At 34.7% G+C, this 23,481-nt stretch overlaps 2 protein-coding genes and 1 pseudogene across 3 annotated transcripts; 1 reads left to right on the top strand and 2 right to left on the bottom strand.

Moving 5' to 3' along the window:
* Positions 1 to 2,569: 2,569 nt before the first annotated feature.
* LOC103341785 (heat shock cognate 70 kDa protein-like) lies at positions 2,570 to 4,562 on the bottom strand. The gene is made up of 2 exons (XM_008245336.3): positions 4,284 to 4,562; positions 2,570 to 4,103 (listed from the first exon to the last, which is right to left on the bottom strand). The coding sequence occupies exons 1-2, from the start codon at positions 4,486 to 4,488 to the stop codon at positions 2,767 to 2,769; spliced, it is 1,542 nt and encodes a 513-aa protein (XP_008243558.2). The 5' UTR covers positions 4,489 to 4,562; the 3' UTR covers positions 2,570 to 2,766.
* A 3,072-nt stretch (positions 4,563 to 7,634) lies between these two features.
* LOC107881803 (putative F-box/FBD/LRR-repeat protein At4g03220) lies at positions 7,635 to 9,730 on the top strand (annotated as a pseudogene). Its single transcript, XR_016122959.1, has 2 exons — positions 7,635 to 7,940; positions 8,369 to 9,730. The product of XR_016122959.1 is annotated as a putative F-box/FBD/LRR-repeat protein At4g03220 (transcript).
* Positions 9,731 to 9,939: 209 nt separating this feature from the next.
* Positions 9,940 to 12,993, bottom strand: LOC103341783 (heat shock 70 kDa protein 18-like). Its single transcript, XM_008245335.3, has 2 exons — positions 11,680 to 12,993; positions 9,940 to 11,537 (listed from the first exon to the last, which is right to left on the bottom strand). Exons 1-2 carry the CDS (start codon positions 12,524 to 12,526, stop codon positions 10,165 to 10,167), a joined length of 2,220 nt encoding a protein of 739 aa, XP_008243557.2. The 5' UTR covers positions 12,527 to 12,993; the 3' UTR covers positions 9,940 to 10,164.
* Between the last annotated feature and the right edge of the window lie 10,488 nt (positions 12,994 to 23,481).

Genomic DNA, 23,481 nt, shown 5'->3' on the forward strand with positions numbered 1-23,481 from the left:
AAGGTGACATTTCGCTTAAATTTTTCTTTAAGTTAACAAATTGAAACTGAAGTGTAAATTCCAGGGACATTCCTACAAAAATCCCCATTTTCTATATTTAAAAGGTTTGACCAATTCTGAGTATGTGAATGGATTTTGATGTGGTTATTGGATTTGAACCCTATTTAATATTACCGTTGGGTTCGATTTTGAATATGTTGGTATGCCTGAAGCCCGATTTAAACTTGAGCGAGATTAAATGCTTGTTTATTTCTCAGCTATTACTTGAATGGATTTAATTAATACAAATTTATAAATAAACTCAATCCTAGACTTGTATTTATAAAAAAACCCAAACATTATTTAAACATAGAAACACACCCAAAATCAACCCCAAAATTAACAATTGTATATTTTTTGGGTATGTTTATAAATGGGTTTTGAGTATGTGTAATGATGGGTTTTGGGTGTGTTTATAAAGTGTTTTGGGTGTTGAACCCTATTTAATATTACCGTTGGGTTCGATTTTGAATATGTTGGTATGCCTGAAGCCCGATTTAAACTTGAGCGAGATTAAATGCTTGTTTATTTCTCAGTTATTACTTGAATGGATTTAGTTAATACAAATTTATAAATAAACTCAATCCTAGACTTGTATTTATAAAAAAAACCCAAACACTATTTAAACATAGAAACACACCCAAAATCAACCCCAAAATTAACAATTGTATATTTTTTTGGTATGTTTATAAATGGGTTTTGAGTGTGTGTAATGATGGGTTTTGGGTGTGTTGGGTGTTAGGTTTTTTTATAATTTCAGCCCCTATTTTAGGTGTTTTAGTGAAACTCCCTTTAATTAAATAGTGTATGTGGTTCTGACGGGTTTGAGATCCATTTCGAATTATTTGAAGGCCGGAGGCCTATTACGTAATGCTACTCTTACCACATTTGTATACCACATCTCTATACCATCTTATGTGGCAGCTGAGGTGGACAGCCACATCAATTAAAATTATTTAATATTTTATTTTCTTTTATGATTTATTCCAGTATTTGTTTTTCTAATTGCCTTAATTAAAATACACTTCATTGATTTAATTGATGTGGCATATAATATAGACATTCCACATCATGTGGTATAGAAATGTGGGATAAAAATGTGGTAAGTGTAGCATTACTCTTACGTAAATTGCATGTTATTATCTTGTACATGCTGCCTGTTGGGATATATTAATTATGTTTTAACAAGTTGAGAAATTTGGAAAATGTGCATTTTTCAGGGATGACTCCGTCGAGGAATTCGGGGCGAGTTGTGTCAAAAAAGGATAAGTAAAGAAAAAGAAAAGGAAAAAGAAAAAAAAAAGGAATATAGGCTGTGGACCCCTTTTCAATTTTCCTTTTTAATTTTCACAAAAAAAAAAAGAAAAAAAAAAGAAGAAGTTAATTAAGGTTAAAATGGGATGAGTAATGCTACACTTATCACATTTTTATCCCATATTTCTATACCACATGATGTAGCATGTCTATATCATATGTCACATCAATTAAATTAATGAAGTGTATTAAATAAAGGAAAGTTTAATTAACAGTTTTTTTTAAGTGTTAATAAATCATAAAAGAAAAGAAAATGTTAAATAATTTTAATTGATGTGGTTGTCCATCTCATCTGCTACATAAGGTGGTATATGAATATAGTACACAAATGTGGTAAGAGTAGCATTATTTAGTAGGTTATATCTCTATTAAAGAGGTGATACACAATATGATATAAAAATTTAAAGTTTTACTTGAATGAGTAAAAAGTAATTTAATAGTTTCTTGTATCTGCGCCATCATCCTATCTTTTGGACTTTCCTTTTTACTTTTTACCCAAATTTCATTGTACAACCATGAAATCGAGACACCTTGCACTTGAGTCATAACATATTAGAACAAAAGTACACTATATATGTGGCCATTTTCTAACCCATGGGAATAATCAACGGACTCATGAATCGTACAATTTTTTTCTTTTTACATGCTAGAGATATCAACTTTAAATATCTAACTTGTGTACCAACTTTCTAGTAGAGGTGGAGCCCATCAATACAATGGGTCCCACGCTCTATTAGAGAGTTGGTACACAAGTTGGTATCTAAAGTTGGTATTCCTAGTACATTTTCTACAAAACTCAATTTATAAAAAAATAATAAAAAAAATAAATGTAATTTATTATGGGCTGGATTTTGAGAGATAATAATATTTACCTAGGTCCATTGATAAGGTTTAATGATTTCATTTCCTTTAACTTGTGGGCTTGTTTCTTCGACTACCTTTGCCTTGTGTAGGTATTAGTTGAAGTAAGAGAGATGTACTCATAGATTTGGAATAGAGGGCAAGTTGGCGTCTCATTTAATTAGCTTATTGTTCGGTTGTGATGCTTCCTAGTTTGAGATACTGGATACTATAGTTTATATGTTATTCAATAATAATAGAGGCACAAACTTATTACATTTTGAACGCCAAGACAATTTTTCATTTGAACTTGAGACAATTGGTCTGCAAATCAAAACTATTCTCCCCTCAACTGGTTCTTGCTTGTGTCAAAAAGTTGGTGTAATTAATTGGTATTATTAGTTTTTTAGGACAAGATTTTACAAAATGATGTTTCCAAACAAACAACTTAAAGTTGAACTCCAATCAAATAAAACATATATAATGCACCTCTCTTCTCTTATTGAAAACAAGAATAAAATTCACGCACAGGTAGACGGACCAGCCGACACTGTCACTGTTGATTCCGAAAGTTCATCTGTCACTGTTGATTGTAATGGCTTTCTTTTGGCCGGTGGACATGACCTCAGCGGAAACATTCAGAATTCCATTTGCATCGATAGAAAAGCAAACATCTACATTAGCAACTCCCTTAGGGGCTGGAGGAATGCCATACATGGTAAATCCACCCAAGTAATTATTATCTCTGGTGAACTCATTCTCTCCCTCGAAAACTCCACAGAGGACTTTCGTTTGGTTGTCACTGACGGTAGTGAAAATTTCGTGCTTCTCTGAGGGAATTTTGGAGTTTCTTGGGATCATGACGGCCATACGGCGTTCTAGACCACATTCCGTCCCAAGTGACATTGGGATGACATCCGAGAGTTTGAAGTCTTGAAGCTTCCCCGTCACGTTCCCACTCAAGACTGCAGCTTGAACAGCGGCTCCATAAGCCACGGCCTCATCAGGATTAATGCTCTTGCACAACTCCTTGCCCATGAAAAACTTTTGCAATAGCTCTTGCACCTTGGGGATTCTAGAAGAACCACCAACAAGAACAACGTCATCGACGTTGCTTATGTTCATTTCGCCATCCTTCAAACACCTTTTCACAATCTCCATGCACTTGTTGAAGATATCCATGTTCATTTCTTCGAATTTGTCCCGGGTGAAAGTTGTATGAAAATCTTCACCGTTATACCAAGAGTCGATTTCAATATCAATGTCAGAGCAAAATGAAAGTGCCTTCTTTGCTTTCTCACACTCGGTTTTGGCCTTCCGAAGAGCTCTGGGGTGTCCACAAATGTCCACCTTATTTTTTGTCTTGAATTCGTCGACGCAGTAATCCACCATTCTGTTATCCAAGTCTTCACCTCCGAGGTGAGTGTCTCCGGCAGTCGCCTTCACGTCAAAGACACCACGGCCTATGGTTAGTAGCGACACATCCAATGTACCACCACCCCAATCAAATATCATCACGTTTCTCTTATTAAACCAACCGGCTTTCTTGTCGATGCCATAAGCTATGGCTGCAGCAGTTGGTTCGTTGATAATACGCAGCACATTTAAGCCGGCTAATTTACCAGCTTTTAATGTAGCCTGGCGCTGAGAGTCGTTGAAGTAAGAGGGGACAGTGATAACTGCCTTTCTCTCACTAATCTTTGAGCAAAGGAAGTCCTCCGCAATCTCCCGCATTTTTGCCAGAACCATTGATGAGATATCTTCAGCAGCAAACTGTTTCTCTTGGCCCTTGTGCTTAACCACAATCATGGGCTTGTCACCCTTACCTTCAATGACCTTGAATGGCCAGCGCTTGATATCACTTTGAACAGTTTCGTCACTGAATCTCCTACCAATTAACCGCTTCGCATCTGTAATCATTCCCGTTTAGATTATGTCAGGAAACAAGTTAATTTATGGATTTATGCATAATAGTATAATACCCCACTTTTACAGAATTGCTCTGAAAAAACACAGTATATATTTCTCAGTTCTAACGAAATTAACAAGGAAACAATGAACAATTATACTGTTGATCATTTTATTCTTACCAAAGATTGCGTTGGTGGGGAATCTCACGACTTGGCGAAATGCTTCATCACCTACCAACGTCTTGCTATCAGTGAATGTAACATAAGATCGAGTTGTCCTGTTACCGTGATTGTTCACCAGGATTTCTACATGATCAGCCTGCCACGTTGCCACACACGAATAAGTTGTCCCCAGATCAATCCCAATTGCATTATCTTCTGCCATTACTAATTTTCTCGATTGGCTCAAAAGCTCCAAGAGGAATGTCAAAGATTAACAAGGAAATATTAAATAAGTGCAGAAACCAGTGGAAGAAAATTTATACACGGAGAAAGTGAAAAGTCTAATAAACCAATGCTTACGCAATAGTTGATGCTTTGCCCCAGTTCACTAAACAAAGCACATTTACTTTTTTAGATTTCGAAATGAGATAATTCCTTTCTTCGGATCTTTATCATACGTTTGTTGCTTCAAGGTCTTTTATTCCTTTCTTCTTATCTTCTTCTCCATTATTTTATTTCTTTCTTCAGCCAAAGGGTAAGGGGAGTTGCCATCCAACAGCCGAGCATCCACAATGGGCTCCCTAAATCACCTCCTTAGACAAATTTTAGGGAGGAATCGTAAAAATACAATTCCAACCACGCTCCCTATCCACCTCCTAAAATAGGGAGTCCTCTAGGAGCTCCTAAATCTGAGGAGAGAGAAAAGACTCCTAGTGGCTCCCTATAATTTAATGCTGCTTTATTTAATGAATATTTCAAACCTTTATTTAATGCTAACTATTTTTTATTTTATTTTTTAATAGAGATGGACCAATCAAAAAAGAGTTATAGCATTTATGACTCTCCAAATTAGGAAGTATGGTTGGAGTTGAAATTTTTTAGAGAGCTCCTAAAATAGTTTTCTTATATTCTTAGCCAAATTTTAGCTAAGAAATAGAGAGCATCATGCGTGAAGAAACCATGTTATAGCAGCTGTCCTCTCAGCTCCCCAAATTCCTCCTCAAGACATAGAGACAACAAAAAAGAGCAGCCCCACGTAAGTGTACCATGAGAACCCGGTCAAGTGACACGTGCCCCAAAACATTGAATGTAATTTTGGTCACCACTTTAGCCCAAGGTATATCATTGTCGCTTTTCTCAACACATGACACGTGTTCATAAGCATAATCCTATTTTCACAAATATAAAGCAAAGAGTTAACTATGGTTATGTTTATGGACAAGTGTAAAGTGTTGAGAATTATGGTGATGGTACACATTGGGTCAAAGTGGTGAGTAAAAATATTTCTCAAAAGATTTCATAAACATGGAAAGTTTTTCTCCTGCCAAAAAAAAAAAAAAAATCCCTCAAATAGGAGGAACCATTCTCCCCTAATAAAAAGCATCTGAACCCAAAAGCAACACTACTAGTTATTTTAAACAAGAGTGTGGAACGATGTTCATGTTTATTTGTTTATTTTGTTGGCGAGTTCTTATTTAGTTAGTATTTCGGTTCCTCATCGAAGATTGAGTTGGCAGGAAACCTCACAACTTGGTTAAATGATTCATCACCTACCAACCTTTTTACTATTAGTGAATGTAACATAAGATCGAGTTATCCTGTTATCGTGATCGTTCACCAGGATCTCAACATGATCAGCCTGCCAAGCTGCCACACACGAATAAGTTGTCCCCAGATTTATCCCAATCACATGGCTATCTTCTGCCTTTATTAATCCTCTCTGTTCAAAATCTTGAATAAGACTGTAAGATTAACAAGAAAGTTAAATAAGTATAGGAAACAGCTAAATTCGTAAGAAAATTTATATACAAAGGAAATGAAGAGTCTCAATGCTTACGTACTACAATTGTAAGAACATTCACAGTGAGCTCCTTAAACCATATTCTTAGATAAATTTTAGGGAGGAATTGAAAAAATATAACTCCAACAATGTTCCTTATCCATCTCCTAAAATATGGAGACTTCTAGGAGCTCCTAAATTTGAGGAGAGAGAAATGACTTCTAATGGCTCCCTATAATTTAATGCTACTTTATTTTATGAGTATTTTAAAACCTTTAATTAATGCTAACTATTTTGTATACTAATTATTTATTTATTTATAGAGATGGACCAATTAAATAAAAGTTATAGCATTTATGACTCCCTAAACTAGAGAGTAGAATTGGAGTTAAAATTTTATAGATAGCTCCTAAAATAGCTTTTATATGTTTTTAGCTCAATTTTAACTAAAAAAATCTATGTGGATGTGAGCTCCACTTGCCACATCACCTACTCAATAGGTTAATAATGATCCATGTGTATGAAATTACAAAAATGCCCTTACCACGTCATCAAAGTTAACAGACTTTTGGATGGAGTTGATTGATGACAAGGACAAAGTGAGTCATCAAATCTCGGTCAAAGAATGAGAGTGGGCTATGAGACATTAGTGTAATTAAGTGTAAAGTAAACAACAACAAAGCCAAGCAATTACGCACCTTTGAACAAAAAAATAACGCAAGTACACACCAAGCCACTGGACTGCTTGGTGAAAAAGACTTACACGTGGGACTATACCAAGTAAAATCTCAATTGTTTCATTGATTTCTAATCTTAACTCAAGCCTTAATACGATTTTAAATCTTTAATTACAACATTAAATTGCTCGAGGGTTGAATTAAAAAAAAACACAGAAAACAATGCGTAAGAAGGTCTCCAAGTAATTTTTTCATTAAAACAAGACTAAACCATTCGAACAAAAAACCCATATGTAAAGGCCCAAAGGGGTGCCCAACCTAAACAGGAAAGAAGACAGGAATAAGACCAAATTTTATTTCTCACAATATTTTCTGTGTTGTTGTTGTGGAAAGTTGAAATCTTGGGGGCAAAAAAACGAATGAAGTTTAAGCAAAAACAGCCATTTACATTATTTTTTTTTAAAAAAACAGCTACAAAACCAATAATTCCTTATAAAAATGGAAAAATCATTCCTAACAAAAAAATTGTATATCTTTTAAACAAGAAAGGGGTTGGATTTTGAGTGAGAAGCTTAAGTAGTTTTAAATCAGGTATTTGAAAATTTTAGACATGCTCAATGAACATCATAAAAAAATTTATACATGGAGAGAGAGAGAGGGGGGGAGGGGAGTGGTCCAGTGCAATGTGTTTTGGGGTCGGGGAGATAGGGAGATAGGTCTCTTTTTCTCCTTTTTTTGTTCTTTGAAAATGATAAAAAGACTAAAATGCCCTTTAAATGGATGAAAAATTAAATGGTGTTATAGTCATGGATTTTGAAGAATTAATGTGACATTTCGCTTAAATTTTTTTTAAAGTGATAAATTAAAACCGATTTATAAGTTTCAGGGACATCCTTACAAAAATCCCCATTTTCTAATAATTATACTCCAGATTACAGTTTTTCTCTCTAATTAGATTAATCAGTGATGTGGTTCTCGATAGAAAGAAAAGAAAAAAGAAAAATCCCTGATACGGTTTTCGCTCTTGCCTTTTAATTTGGCGGGATTAACGAAAAACACAAGAAAAAACCCTCCGCTTCTTTTCATTTCCCTTTCTAGCTTTCTTCTTTCTTTCCACTGTTACTAGGGTTTTCGAGAAATTGTCAATGGGTTTTTCTTCAGCGTGCGGCTGCCACCTCAGGTTTCAAACAGTGGCATTTCACGGTGAATCTGTTTTGGGTAAGCCCATTATCTCTTTTTCTTACCTTTGGTTTTGTTTTCTGTAATTAGTTGGCAATAATGGAGGATTTGGAATTCCATTGACTGACGAGAACGCTGCAAACTTTCAGACTTTTGTTTTCTGTAATCGCCATAAATATTCTGGTTCGGTTAACCAGGGATTAGTGGCAGAAATAGAGCCTTTTCTTTATGTTTATGATTCTTACAAAGTTGTCTTTAATATTGAAACCCAAAAATAATTTGGCACGTTTGTCTCCTTAGAATCCATCAAAGAAACCCAAAAATCCACTTAAACATAAACACAATTATATCCAGATTAGAGATTTAAAGTGGCGAAATGGTAGTAGACTCATAATGCTGGTTGGTTATGCTAGTTTCATACTCATATTATTTACATAATTTTGTTTTCATGACCTTCATCTTTGCAGGGTGTAAGGTGCTCTTACCAAAACAAAAGGAAAAATCTTAGTGTTATGGAACACAAGCATAAGTTCTTGGCTACTGCGAGTTCTCAAGCTCATGTACCTTGCCCTGAGAGTATAATTGGCAGGTTTAGTAGTCTTCCAGATGAGGTTGCTCATCAAATTCTTTCATTTTTCAATTTTAAAAAACTCATTCAAGTAGGTAGTGTGTCCATAAGATTCAGAGGGCTTTATCTCCCCGTCATTGGATTTTTGGTCATTGTAATTCAGACAAGCAGGAGCAATTAAACACATGTTGAATTCTTTTGATCAGTTCTTGGTTCATCGTGAGGATTATAAGATACAAAACTTTCGTATACGTTTGGATCTATGTTCAAGCGTCTGTGATGAGATGTTCCGGGCAATCACATGGATCCGCATTGCAGTAAGGTGTAATGTTGAAGTGCTTGATCTTCAGCTACATATAATTAAAACATATATGGATATGATGGAATTGCCATCTTGCATCTTTCTTTGTTGATCTTTTAGGTGTCTATTGGTGAAAGTATATACAAGACTTAAAGTGCCCTCCTTTCCTGGTTCCACTAATCTCCAACACTTAACCCTGAGTGGTGTCAGAATAGATGATGGGTTCTCCAAATGGATCCCAAGTTCCTGCAAATGCATTAAACAATTACAGCTTAATGATGTTTGAACAGAAAATATCACCATTGAAAGCTCATCTTTGGAATCATTTCAGTTTGTGTCTCATTACAGTCACCTCTGCCATCTTAACATCTCAGGTGAATATTTTTGCTCCAAATATCAAATATTTGAAATGGGTTGGGAATTTATTGAAGCACCAAAATCTTGGGAAACTAATGGGCTTGGAAAAGGCGGAGATTTTTTTGGAGCGCGAGGTAGATGCCGATGACCTTGACAATGCAATTGAGTTTCTTTTCAGTATATGTAGGGCAAAGTTCTTTCTCTAAGAGAGGATGCCACTAAGGTAAAAATGCACAACTCTGCAGACAAATATTCTCTTTTGGCAAAAGCAAGACATTTTGCATTATGCATTTTGATAGATCAAAATTGTTTTATTGTTTCTCTTCTCTCCCTCGTCTCTCTCCTCTTAAGGTATGCAGACTAGTACCTGAAAGCCAGGTATGGAAGAAATCTTGAACTTAATGTGCTGTCTTTTGTTAGAAAGAGTCTTGGCATTGTAAGGTTGAAGGTTAAAGATGTTTAGGTGTTAGTTGTTTTTTACATTCCAACTTTAATACTGGAATTAGGATATCCGGTATGAAAGTTGCGTTCTATTCATGAAATGTTGTTGGAAAACTCTAGTCAGTTACCATGTATTATTGTTTGTGATATTCAATGTCTTAACTTGTCTCCCTTGGTTTAGACTCAAAATGTCTGGACTCTTATAACTAGATTGGTCAATAGCTCAAAGTAAGGGAAAATGCATGATTCGATTGCTGGACCACGTCACCTGCCTGACCGCTCTCAAGAGCAAAACACCCTACAAAATAACTTCTCCAAAATAAGAAGTCTGAAATATGTAGTGTGCAACTTCTCCAAAATAAGAACTCGGATAGGGGCTCAAACGAGATCCACAGTGCACATGGCAACTGTCATGCTGGTATTTATAATATATGCTGCTATTTCAGCGTTAGGCGCGTGGCATCGATTATCATTTCTTAAGTATATAACAAATACATGATTTCAACCTTAAACAATATAACCAGGTACAAGTAAACCAGTAAAGATATATCAAATTGACTTTACAATATATTTAGCATGGCATCGATTATCATTTCTTAAGTCTCATCTCCCTCAAAGTTCTTCGGCCTGTCTCGGTTGATTATCATCTCATAATTCTGGCCAGTGGACTTATTGACAGCAGAGACACTCAAGATACCGTCGGCATCAATTTCGAAGAAAACATGGAATATATGAACATGTTTGGGAGCTGGAGGAATGCCATGGAGGCTGTATTCAGCCAAAAAGTTGAGATTTGCTGGTATGCTACGCTCACCTTCATATATGCGGAAGTCAATCACGACCTGGTTGTCCTTAACGGTACAAAATTCTATGCACTTCCTCACGGGAATTCTAGTGTTTCTTGGAATCAAATTCATTAATTTTTTCAAACCCTTAACATCTGTACCCTCCATAACAAGCGGCAGAGGAGTGACATCCTTGAGCGTGAAGTCTTGAATAAACTTCCCCTTTCCATTCCCACTCAAGGCTGCGGCTTGAATAGCGGCACCATACGCCACTGCCTCATCTGGATTGACGCCCTTGCACAGCTCCTTCCCCTTGAAAAACTTCTGTAATAGCTGCTGCACCATTGGAATTCTAGAAGAGCCGCCCACAAGAAGAACATCATCGACACCGTTTATGTCCATTTTTGCATATGCCAAACACTTTTTCACAGGATCCATACACTTGATGAATAAATCCATGTTTACTTGTTCAAATATGGCACGAGTAAAAGTTATGGTGAAATCAGTATTCTCACACAAACAGTCAATTTCAACGTCAATGTCAGACTCAAATGAGAGTCTCTTCTTTACCTTCTCACATTCATTTTTTAACCTCCTAAGAGCTCTCTTGTTTCCACTAACGTCCAATTTATGCTCCCTCTTGAATTTCTCAGCACAGTAGTTCACCAATCTGTTATCGAAGTCTTGGCCGCCAAGGTGAGTGTCTCCAGCCGTTGCCTTGACTTGAAAGTCACCAGAAGTGCTCATGGTAATCAAGGACACATCTAAAGTGCCACCACCCAAATCAAATATCATCATGTTTCGCGGGCTACTCCACCCGGCCTTCTTGTAAAGGCCAAAAGAAATGGCGGCAGCGCTCGGTTCGTTCATAATACGCATCACATTTAGGCCTGCAGAAAGACCAGCAGCTTTTGTTGCCTGACGCTGTGAGTCACTGAAGTAAGCAGGGACAGTGATAACTGCACTTTTCACAGTTGATCCCAGGTAGTTCTCGGCAATCTTCCGCATCTTATCAAGAACCGCGGCTGTGACATCTTCAGCATAACATTGTTTCTCTTGGCCATTGTGGGTAACCAAAATCATGGGCTTATCACCTGGGCCTTCAATGACCTTGAATGGCCAGAGCTTCACATCACTTTGAACAGAGGTGTCACTGAATCTCCTACCGATTAACCTCTTTGTATCTGTAAAGTGACAAATTCCACGTTGATTATTTAGATTGACAAGTTATAACCAAAGAAATATAAGTCAAGACAAGAGAAGAGAATAAAAAGAAAACACTAGACAACAATTATAGTAGTAATTGATCATTTTAATCCTACATACCAAAAATTGAGTTGGCGGTGTTTCTGACGACTTGGTTAAATGCTGCATCGCCTACCAAAACAGTCTCATCAGTTTCTGCGGCGGCAACATAAGATGCAGTCTTCCTGTTCCCGTGATCATTCAGTATGATTTCCACATGATCCTTCTGCCACACGGCTACTCGGGAATACGTTGTTCCCAGATCGATCCCGATGGCATGGTCTTCTTCTCGGCCATCCTGATAATGATTTATGGCAGCACTTCTGCTCTGTTCATCCAGATGTACTTCCTCCTTCAACAGTAAGTCATGAAACTCATCCCAAAAACTTATTAGAGGATTGTTGTTTATCCATGCACGAAAGGGATTATACTCTTCTGGCAATCCCGGCAGGATGTGTACATGAAGAAGGTCGCGATCTTCCACAGGAGCACCAGCATCTGCAAGCATCTCCGCCAGCTCCTTGATTTGTTTGAGATAGTCAGCCATTGACATGGTGGCATCTTTCCTCACTTTGTGCAGATGATATTTGATCCTATGGATGTCAGTGTGAACGAGACCGGCAAAGTGTGCCTCCAGATTGAGCCAGACCTTTCGTGCCGAGTCGGCTCTGACCATGACACGTTGTTGGAGACCATCAGATAGAGTGGCTTTCAGCCAGTTTAAAGCCTCTTGATCTCTTCTCCGCCATTTAATAATGTCAGGATATTGGGATTGCAGATCAGGAGGAGGCTCTGTTCCGTCAATGATTCCAGAAAGATGGTGGTGGTGAAAAAATGAAAGAGAGAAAAACTTCCACTCTCGATAGTTATATATATCACTCGTGAGCTTGATTGGAATCAGTATTGTTGCCTTGTTCTCTGCAGCCATGGAAGCACTGGGAGGGAGATTGGCAGACAAGTTCGGAGTGGAGAGGTGAAATATATCAGTTGATCATCTTAATTTCAAATATATACACATATGTGTGTGTTTTTTTGTTTTTTTGTTTTTTTGAGCATATATGTGTGTTATGTGGAAAAAAGAGTGTTACTAAACGAATCCTAAAATTACCTGAGTATATCCTATTATCAAAGTATTTATTGAATTACTAATTTATCATAATATAAAATTACTAAAAAAGATATATGAAATTGTGAAACAAATATAATTTTAATAAGTACACCCTACTAGCTCAACATATTCAACCCTAATCAAATGTAGAGAAGTTTTCATATTGCCAGGTGCCCAGGACGAACAACTCAGCAAGCACTAACGGAGGCGCAAGAAAAGGCATCTCAATAGGGCTCTTGACCTGACTCAACACAGCGAGCATTTGAGTCCTTTTGGAAAACCTGGATACATTGAGAAAAGGTTTAGGGTCATGTATTTGTGTTGAAAAGATTGTCGGTCCTCAAACTGTGAATCTGATGTCCTTTTTATTGGGCTCTTGACCTTATTTGATTAAGACCTAATTTATGGAGACATAATTAGATCATATCAATTTTATTGCATTTGATTCCAAGCAGTTGGGAATCCTTGCCCGTTCTGATAGATATCTTCTTTGCTTAGAGCATCCACAATGGGCTCTTTAAACCACATCCTTAGACAAATTTTAGGGAGGATTTGGAAAAATACATCTTTAACTAAACTCCTTATCCACCTCCTAAAATAGGGAGACCTTTAAGAGCATCCACAATGAGATCCCTAAACCACCTCCTTAGACAAATTTTAGGGAGGAATCTTAAAAATGCAACTTCAACCATGCTCCCTATCCACCTCCTAAAATAAGGAGTTCTCTAGGAGCTCCTAAATCTGAGGAGAGAGAAACGACTCTTAGTGGCTTCCTATAATTTAATGCTGTTTTATTTAATGAGTATTTCAAACCTTTATTTAATGCTAACTATTTTTTATTTTAATTTTTAATATAGATGGATCAATCAAAAAAGAGTTATAGCATTTATGACTCTCCGAATTAGGAAGTATGGTTAGAGTTTAAATTTTTTAGAGAGCTCCTAAAATAGCTTTCTTATCTTTTTAGCTAAATTTTAGTTAAGAAATAGAGAGCATCATTGTTGATACTCTAAGAGCATCCACAATGCGCTCCCTAAACAACCTCCTTAGACAAATTTTAGGGAGGAATGATAAAAATGCAACTCCAACCACGCTCCCTATCCACCTCCTAAAATAGGGAGTCCTCTAGGAGCTCATAAATCTGAGGAGAGAGAAATGACTCTTAGTGGCTCCCTATAATTTAATGCTGCTTTATTTAATGAGTATTTCAAATCTTTATGTAATGCTAACCATTTTTTTTTTAATTTTTTAATAAAGATGGACCAATCAAAAAAGAGTTATAGCATTTATGACTCTCCAAATTATGGAGTATGGTTGGAGTTGAAATTTTTTAGAGAGCTCCTATAATAGCTTTCTTATATTCTTAGCCAAATTTTAGCTAAGAAATAGAGAGCGTCATTGTGGATGTTCTAAGAGCTCCTAAATATGAGGAGAGAGAAAAGACTCATAATGTCTCCCTATAATTTAATGCTGCTTTATTTAATGAGTATTTCAAACTTTTAATTAATATTTATTATTTTTTATATTATTTTTTAATAAAGATTGAACAATTAAAAAAGAATTATAGCATTTATGGCTCCCTAAATTAGAGAGCATGTTGGAGTTTAAATTTAATAGAAAACTCCTAAAATAATTTTATATGTTTTAGCTGAAATTTAACAACAAAAAGGAGAGTATGATTGTGGATAGTCTTACATGTTTGCTATTTAAAGCTGAGTAAAAATGTCCAATTGCAAATAATTTGCCACCAAACAGGCCAGATGTGCATATTTATTTATTACGTTCAAAATAGGGCTAGCACGGTCCAGTTCGGCCTGGTTTTTAGACAAAATTGAAATTGAAACCGGTACTATTTATCGATCCAATTCGGTTTGGATTTTAACAAAAATGCCAAAGAAAACCGAACCAACCCGAACCAATTTAGGTCCGATTCGGTTCCGGTTTTTCATGCTTTGAACTGGCTCTTTAGCCAAATTGACATTTTTACACAAAGCAAAGTGAATCGCCGAATCCATACAAGAAAAACCATATTTGAAAATTAAAAGGTAAAAAAAAAATCTAGCAAACAGATCCAAAGATCCAATCGATGCACCAAAGGAGAGTAAGAAACAAAGAGATATTAGACAAAGAGGAGAGGAGAAGAAGAGAAGAAGAAATAAAGATCTGGTGAGAAATTTAAAAAAAAAAAGAGAAAGAGAGGAAGAATATAGGAAAGAAAGAATAAATGAGATGAGAGGAGATAAAATAAAGAATCGGAGCAAGAAGAAATGAAGAAAGAATCGGTGAGCAAGAAGAAAGGAAGAAAGAATCGGTGAGCAAGAAGGAAGAAAGAATCGGTGAGCAAGAAGAAATGAAGAAAGAATCGGTGAGCAAGAAGAAAGGAAGAAAGAATTGGTGAACAAGAAGGAAGAAAGAATCGGTGAGCAAGAAGAAAGGAAGAAAGAATCGGTGAGCAAGAAGACGTAAGAGAAAAGTGAGAATACAGAGAACTAGGAGAACAGAGAGAAATGAGAGGTATTGACACCTCAAAGAGTCTGAAAGATTTCATAAAAAAAATAAAAAAGAGACATTCTCCTCTCTCCGCCCCAGACATCAACATCATGAATGCCCACCCAACTTGCTTTTTAATCACGTCTCTTGCTCATGGCTTTCAAGTTGGGCATTAAAATAGTATAGAATTGATTGTACCAATGCTCTCTCCTCCTTCTTTTATTTATTTATCTTTTGAAAAACCAATAAAAAACAGCCACGTGTTAAACTATTCATACAAAATATAAAATATAAAAATATATAAAAATTAATTTTATTGGACCGGTTTGGATGGGTTCAGATTTATTGGTCTGGTTCGGATTTGTCTCGATTTTTTACTTTTTGGGTCAACATGGTTTTTTTTGAATTTTTTGGATTTGGTCTGGTTCGGTTTTGCGGTTCCAATGCCCACCCTTAGTTCAAAGTATGAGGTAAAAATAAATAGGAATTAATATAATGATTCCCATAGGAAACCCTTCCATAATGAAAAAAATGAAAAATGAGAACTAGTGATGCAGCCTAGAAAAGACTCAAAAAAAAAAAAAAAAAAAAACTAGAACAAGCGGGGAAAGGATGTAATATTAAGAATAAAGAGTTGCTTAAAACATGTAAAAAAAGAAACTTAGTTTAGGATTGGTATTAGGGTGTTGTGTGATAGAGTATATTATAGTATACTAGAGGTATTTTTGGTAGTTAAATAGGGTGTACTTAGTTAATTTTACATTTTGATTAAAATATTATGGAGGTGCACTAAATTGTCTTAATTTTGATGTTAGATCGCTCTGTTATTATAATGGTTATTTTATGACTAGTTTGTATTGGCCATTTGTGGCTAATAAGGGTGGGCATTGGGATTGAAAAACCAAAACACCGTGCCGAACCGGATGGAAAAAACTGAAAAAAAATTGATTGACTAAAATAGTCAACAAACTAGCACTGAATCATACTAGACCAGTTCCAACCGATTTCGATTCCGGTTTCACACCTTACCAAACCGGATCAGACCAAATCAGTTGTGTATAATTTTATTTTTTTACAAAATTATTTAAATTCAATGCTATATTTTTAATCTTATAACTAATACTTCCCCAAGCCCAACTTTAAAACATCTCTATTTTCTAAGCCCAATATTTCTCTTTGTATGAAATTGGATCATTTGTTAATTTTCAATCCCAAAAAATAAAATTTTAGTTTGAATTTTTATAAAATAATAATTTGAAAATAATAATAATAATTCTGTCCAAAACTGAAAAAACCGAAAAATCAGACCGAAATCGATACAAACTAGACCAGTCGGTTTCATAATTTTTTATTATTACTAAAATCAGATTGACCCAGCAAGTTAAATAGTACCAATTCCAATTTCGATTTGAGGTGGAAATCGAACCAAACTAGATCGCGCCCACCTTTAGTGACTAATGACTTTTTTGGCTGAATTATGAATGCAATCATAGAATTTCTCACTAAAAAAATAAAATAAAAGTCATAAAGTGTACTCAATTAATTTTAGGATTCCTTTAGCAGGAATCCGAAAAAATTAATCTATGCCAAGTCAATACTAATATAATTATACGATATTTGATTTAAAATGTGGATCACTCGTATCAGTGGGGTATAGCTCAGCTAGTTAAGCTCTTCCACTTCCATCTGTGTGAGTTGAGATTCGAAACCCCATAAATATTTGTATAAACTCCTCTTACCCAAATCGCTTTTACTTCAAAGAAAAAAGAAACAAAAAGAAAAGTGTGGAGCACCTTAACGAGTTGAAAGTATGTGCACTATCTCACTATAGTTTAGATACGTACACAACTTTTATATAAATAATTGGGAAATATACCAAATAGAAATTTTAAAAACAAATCGGAAAGAAATGTTAATGCGCTTCATATAAATAGAATGTTGACCATGTAGATGCATCCACCGGTACAACAGGTTTAATATATTATTTTTATTATTATTTTAATATATTATTAACTTGTAGCTTTAACTGTTGTGGGTCACTATATGTTGAGGACAGAGTAGTGCTTGGTTGTGAGCCATTTTTTAATATATATTTTTTTTAATTCTCATGTAAAATTTAATTAAGGTTAATTATTGGACATATGTCACTCTCTAAAAATAATGGTGAGCATATATCTTTGGTTAATGTGGTGAACAAAAATGTTCTCCCTTAAAAAGTCGGAAGCATTTTTTCTCACCAATGCACCACATCAGTACACCTGTTGTATTGTTAATTTTAATTAACTTTTATGTGAGAATTTGTTTTAAATAATTGAACAATGCATATATATGGAGTCTCTATATTTGACATCAGTGTATTTACACACATTTAAGACAATCTTAACCATTTTATTGATCTAATGAAAATTAATTATTCAACCTCATCATAATTGTACACTCTACTTTTTCACAATCTTTCGCGCTTCCCCACAATCTTAGTCTGATACAATTAAAACTCATTAGATTAATAAGGGTATTTTTTTGTTGCCAAAATTAGATGAAGAAGGGTTAAAATTGTCTTAAATACTAAAAAATACACCGATAATAAATGTAAAGACTCGGAATCGTATCCCTCCCCCTCTCACACTCTTTGCAGCAACAACTAAGAGATGAAAAACAAAAGAACAACAGCTATATCCAAGCATCCAAGCATCTAACCAAAAACATTATTCAAGGAAATCATATTTGACAGATAATTAACCCAGAGGGATAAAAAAAGGGAAAGAGACACCCCAAGCAATTAAACTTCTACTTTAAGCGAATTATGTTTTGGGACTTTTTGAATTCCAAATAGTTAGGTTTTAGGAGGAAGAGTGATTGGTTTGTGTGAGTAAAGAAAAGAAAAAGAAAAAAGAAAAAGAAAAAAGAAAAAGAAAAAGAAAGAGGATAAGGAGGAAAGGAGGAAAAGAGGAAAGAGGGGAAGATAGACTATGGTTCGATTGAAAAAAAAAGAAGAAGATAGTCTGTGGGCCTTTTTAAAATTTTCTTTTTTAATTTTCACATAAAAATTAAAGAGCTTTGGTTTATAGTCATTATAGAATTTAATATTGTGATAGATAGTAAACCAATTTCATCTAATCTGGATGAGGACAATGACCAAAAAGTAGGGTATAATTTTATAATAATGTAATTAAAAAAACTTCAAGATTACATACAATGTCAATCACAAACCACTGCACAAACCTTGTTTTTCAATATTTATTATGTAACACAATGTTTATATTAACAATCAAACGTTTTTTTTGAAAAAAAAAATTCATTTCAACATCGATTCGCTCACAATTTGTACCGAATCCATCATACTCTAGAGTTATACACAAACAACAATTAACTACTACTCTAAAACAAAACAATCTAGATATCAATGAAGTAGAACAAAAAAAAATCTAAAACAAAACAATGTAGATATCAATGAAGTAAAACAAAAACAAAAACTTCAATCATTTATAACTATAATAAAAACACAACAAAAAAATAAATTGCAAAAAAAAAAAAAAAAAAAAGGACTAACATTTGTGTTGTTTTTGGGTTTTTATGCCTTGCAACAAAAATACATGGATTTCACGTACACTCAATCACACTATATGTCAATTACACACTAGAAACTGCATTGCAGGTTAATGATTTTGCTAAATCATATTTCGCGATACACACTACATTGCACAAACTATAAATTAACAATAATCCAACATATACACAACATTGTCATTTATGATCTTGCCACTCTATCTGACATGCACATTATACACTGCATTGCAGATATTGTTTCTACATTGACACAGTACATTAGTGATAACCTTGTTTTCTTTCCTTCTTGAGATAAAAATGACCCCAAAGAAATGTCAGTAACAAAAAAAAAAAAAAAAAAAAAAAAAAATCAAAAGCCAACACAAATGAAAGTTACATAAAAAGCTACCAAAGGCAATGGAGCACATATGAGTCCGCAACATGAATGTTATAACAAAACCCAAAAAAACCAAAAGTGCAATGCAGAACCAACAAATTTACAGAGATGTACCAATTAGAAGGAGAATTGTAAGAATTCATACTGAGGCATAACCAATTCTACATAAATGGAAACTACACTGCAAATTCTGTTCATATTTTTGCACCTATTAATAAGTAGTCTTACAAATAATCCCAGCCAATAAAAAGAAGACAACTAATATTTTTGTTCACCATATTAAAATAAGAAAAACAAAAAACTCTTAAAATCAAACAATTAGGAACTAACGCTGCACTGGTGTGCGAAAACACTCTAAGACTTTGTAGTTGATGGACTATGCGACGACGCACGCACACACCCCTTAAGAATAAAACACACACACCAAAGAGAGAAAGCAAACACACACAAGAAAAGATTTATAGAGGTTCGGCCTCCTGCCTTCGTCCTCTTTGTGATCCACTCAAGAAATTCACTAGTATGTAAGAATAATTTTGGTTACAATCAAGAACCCCGTTAGCTATCATAAGAATCTAGCTATCTTTTTCTCTCACTATTGCTCAAACCTTGATGCACTTGAAAAACACCCTAGATCCCCTTTGAATTCTCTTGTGTCTCTCTCTTGAAAAATTTCTCTTGAATTTTCATCTCTATTTTTAACCTAACCCTAAAAGTCCTATTTATAATGCATAGGACTTTTGCTACAAGTTGACTAGGAATAGAAAACTATGACCCTATTAAATTAGGCTAAAAAACTAAAAAAATAATAGGAAAAACTATTTTAAAACGCCAAGGATTCGCGCTGAATTTACTACATCTGCTTGAGCGCCTGCACTTCTGCTCGAGCGCCAGAGCCTAGAAAAAAAAAAAACAAAAAAAAAAACACAAAAAACAAGGCGTAAGGTCTTCAAGTTTTTTTATTTCCTCTCTCTCTCTTTTCTTTTTTGTCCTATATTTTTTCTCTTTATCTGTTTCTCTTTTCTTTTCTCTCCTATCTTTTTTCACTTTCTCTTTTTATCTTTTTCTCCTTGTTTGTTTCTCTCTCTACTTATTTTTCTCTCTCATTGTCGGTGGCCGTCGCCGTTTCCTCATCAATGGCCTTCGTCAATCGTTGATTTCGTTGTCGAATTTTGCGAATCTTGAATATGATATGGTCTGATTGTGGTTACTGGCCCAGAGAGTAGTTTTCCATTCGTCTACCTCAATTTGGTTTATTGTGTAATGGGCCCTGATGTTAAATTAGCCCAATTGTCCTTCGGTTTTTTTTTTCCCTCTCTTTTATGCACTTATATTTATTTTGGTTTTTTTTTTTTTCTGTCTCAAATCCACGTCATTGTTGCTAAGGAGCAGGTTTCTACTACATCTGTTTCTATTATTTTCCTCTTTTTGTATATTGTATTCTGGTCGTGAATCTTTTAACTAAGATTATGATTTTGATCCATTATACCCAAAAAAAAAAAAAAAAAGGTGGTCTCCAAGTAATTTTTTGTTATAAAAAAACCTAAATGTAAAGGCCCAAAGGGGAGCCCAACTTAAACACGAAAGAAGACAGAAACAAGACCAAATGGATTAGAGAAGTGGATTTTCGGGTCTGGCCCAGGAAGTTAACAGAGTCATGCTGCTGGGATACGGTTTGGTTTTCGCGCCTAAAATTGCGGACTGCTTCCTCTCCGATTTCCACCGATATCTCACTCTACTTCCCCTTGATATTTCTTGGGCTCACACGCTGCTGAGAACATGTTGGAAAGTAAAGCATACAAATATATACATCGATCTCGAAGCACCATTTCAGAGTTCACGAGGTCGAATTAATATGTTTTCGCTCTAGCGTTCTTTCTTTTCTTATTTTCTTTGCAATATTTGATTTTTGTAAGCTTATTTTCTGTCTTGCTGTCTTGGATAGGTATGGCAATTTTCTACGTGGGTAAGGGTCTTCGTGGGGATTCGACCCTAATGAGTTGGATATGAAAGACAAAAAAGGGGTATGGAGAACTTTTTGGATATGGTGTTCGGGAAGGGGCGGGGATGATATTTTAATCCCCAATCCGAAATCTCCCTGTTTAGAATATATATATTAGTTTTTTGATGAGGTATATATATATGCTATTAAAGTGATTGTACCGACTAAGTTTTATATTTTTATATTATATTATATACTTATATAATTTATATAGATCTTAAGTCATACTACTTATTTATTTAGTTAACCTCCAATACATATATAAACATTCTTATATTGTCTTATAAGTATATATTATATATATTTATTATCTTGCCTTAGTATCTTTTTTTTTTTTTTTTTCCAACAAAGTAGTTATATATTGGGTTTTTTTTTTCCGTAATGGGGCGGATCGGGGAACCCATTCCCCAACGAAGGTAGGGATGGGGAATCCCCAATATGAATATTACGGGTATGAAGGCGGGGATGAGGGAAAAAAAACTTAACAGGGATGGGAATGAGAATGACATGCCCACCCCCGATTCAACCCATTGCCAGCCCTAGTCGTGGAAAGTTGAAATGTTGGGGGGAAAAACGAATGAAGTTTTTTTTTGTTGGAAAAACCGATTTTGATTATTCTTCAGTGTCTAATGTAGTAAATGTTGTTTTGCGGTGTGGAAGTGATTCCTCCTCAACTCTCCTCCTGGCGAAATTCAATTTGTTGTCAAAGGTCTCACCTTTGACCCCAAAGCGTCACTCTTTTATTTCGCTTTTTTCTAACTTTGTTTCAATCAATTGAACCGCATTTTGTATTTGATGTTTGGCTTTGGTAACAGATGTGAAGGAGGCTGCGTCAAAGGCATCCCCTCTAAATGCCCGGTATGTTTTCTGTATCAATTTATATGATATGAATGTGTCACAATTTGGTAGTATGCGTATTTTAGATTTTCTTATTTGACGATTTATGAGCTGAAATGGGATGTGCCACAATTTGGTTTGATATTTGTGGAAGTTTTGCAATGCATTTATAGATTTGTACATACTGACTCTTAAGAATGAAAATTTCCTTTTATGGCAACCCATAACAAATACCAATGCAGCTTGCAGGACTTGGATTGTGCATCAAGTATTGAAGAGCTTGGATTGTGCCGCAAGTACTGAAGTTGTTGTGGTACTAGAACACCAAGGAGTTTGTAAGTGAAAGGCGCTGCCAGCAAAGCCATCTTCTGCAAGTGGTGACTCAGATTTTTGTTTTTTGTATGCTCAATGATTCTTTGGCACTTGTTACTTTGGCATTTAATTAAGGGCTTCTTAGATCTAGATTCAAAACGATTAGCTCTTATTAGGTTTAGTTCTCACGTTTTTTGTTTTAGATATAGGTCATTTGACATTTATTACTTTTTTTTGTTATGTCGATTTTACCCTTTGAGGTGAATAAGGAAAACTCATTGAAAATCTAAATTTAATGCATTATTTCCGTGTAATTGAATTCCAAAATTTAAAATTTGAATTTTTTTCTTGTTAATATTCCTAATATATGGATAAAATACAATTTAATCAATAAAAAGTAAAGAACCACATATTATACCAATCGATCAGACAAGTACTCACATTAAATTATGTACCTGACGTACAGGTAAATAATGTTATTATTAGCAATGAAAAATACTTAGAAGATTACCTATAAGTCAAATACAAAAATAGACAAAATAAAATTGTATGTTACTTATGAAAAAAGGTACATAAAATACTATTACACATTGTCAAAAATATGAAATACACACACATATACCTGTGCAATAGGCAATAGACAATTGGCAATTGGCAATATGACATAAATGACTCCTAATTCAAGTTATAAGGGGCAACATTGGAACAAAAAATAATTTTAAAAATCAAATAATAAAAAGATTACATCATTAAATATTAAAAAATGAATGTAATTCTATATGTCACAAAAGTCAAAGGACTTGGATCAAAACCACTAATTCCGAGGATTAAATCAAACTCCTCAATAAAAATTTGGATCCATATCAACTTTCTTAGATCTAGGTCCAAAACGAGTAGTTATCATTCGGTTTAGTCCACGCGTTTTGGGTTTTAGATGTAGGTCCTTTGACCTTTATTAATTTTTTGTTGTGTCGATTTTACTCATTAGGATAAATAAGGAAAACACATCGAAAATCTAAATTTAATGCATTAGTTCCTCGTAATTGAATTTCAGATTTTAAATTTTGAATTCTTTCCTTGATAATATTTACCTAATTTATGGATAAAATACAATTTAATTAATGAAAGTAAAAACCCACATATTATACCAATTATTCAGGCTAGTACCCATAAAAAACTTAGTGATAAATCGTG

Source organism: Prunus mume, linkage group LG8 (assembly GCF_029339155.1).
Source record: "Prunus mume cultivar Tortuosa linkage group LG8, ASM2933915v1, whole genome shotgun sequence".
In the NCBI taxonomy this organism is placed as follows: domain Eukaryota; kingdom Viridiplantae; phylum Streptophyta; class Magnoliopsida; order Rosales; family Rosaceae; genus Prunus; species Prunus mume.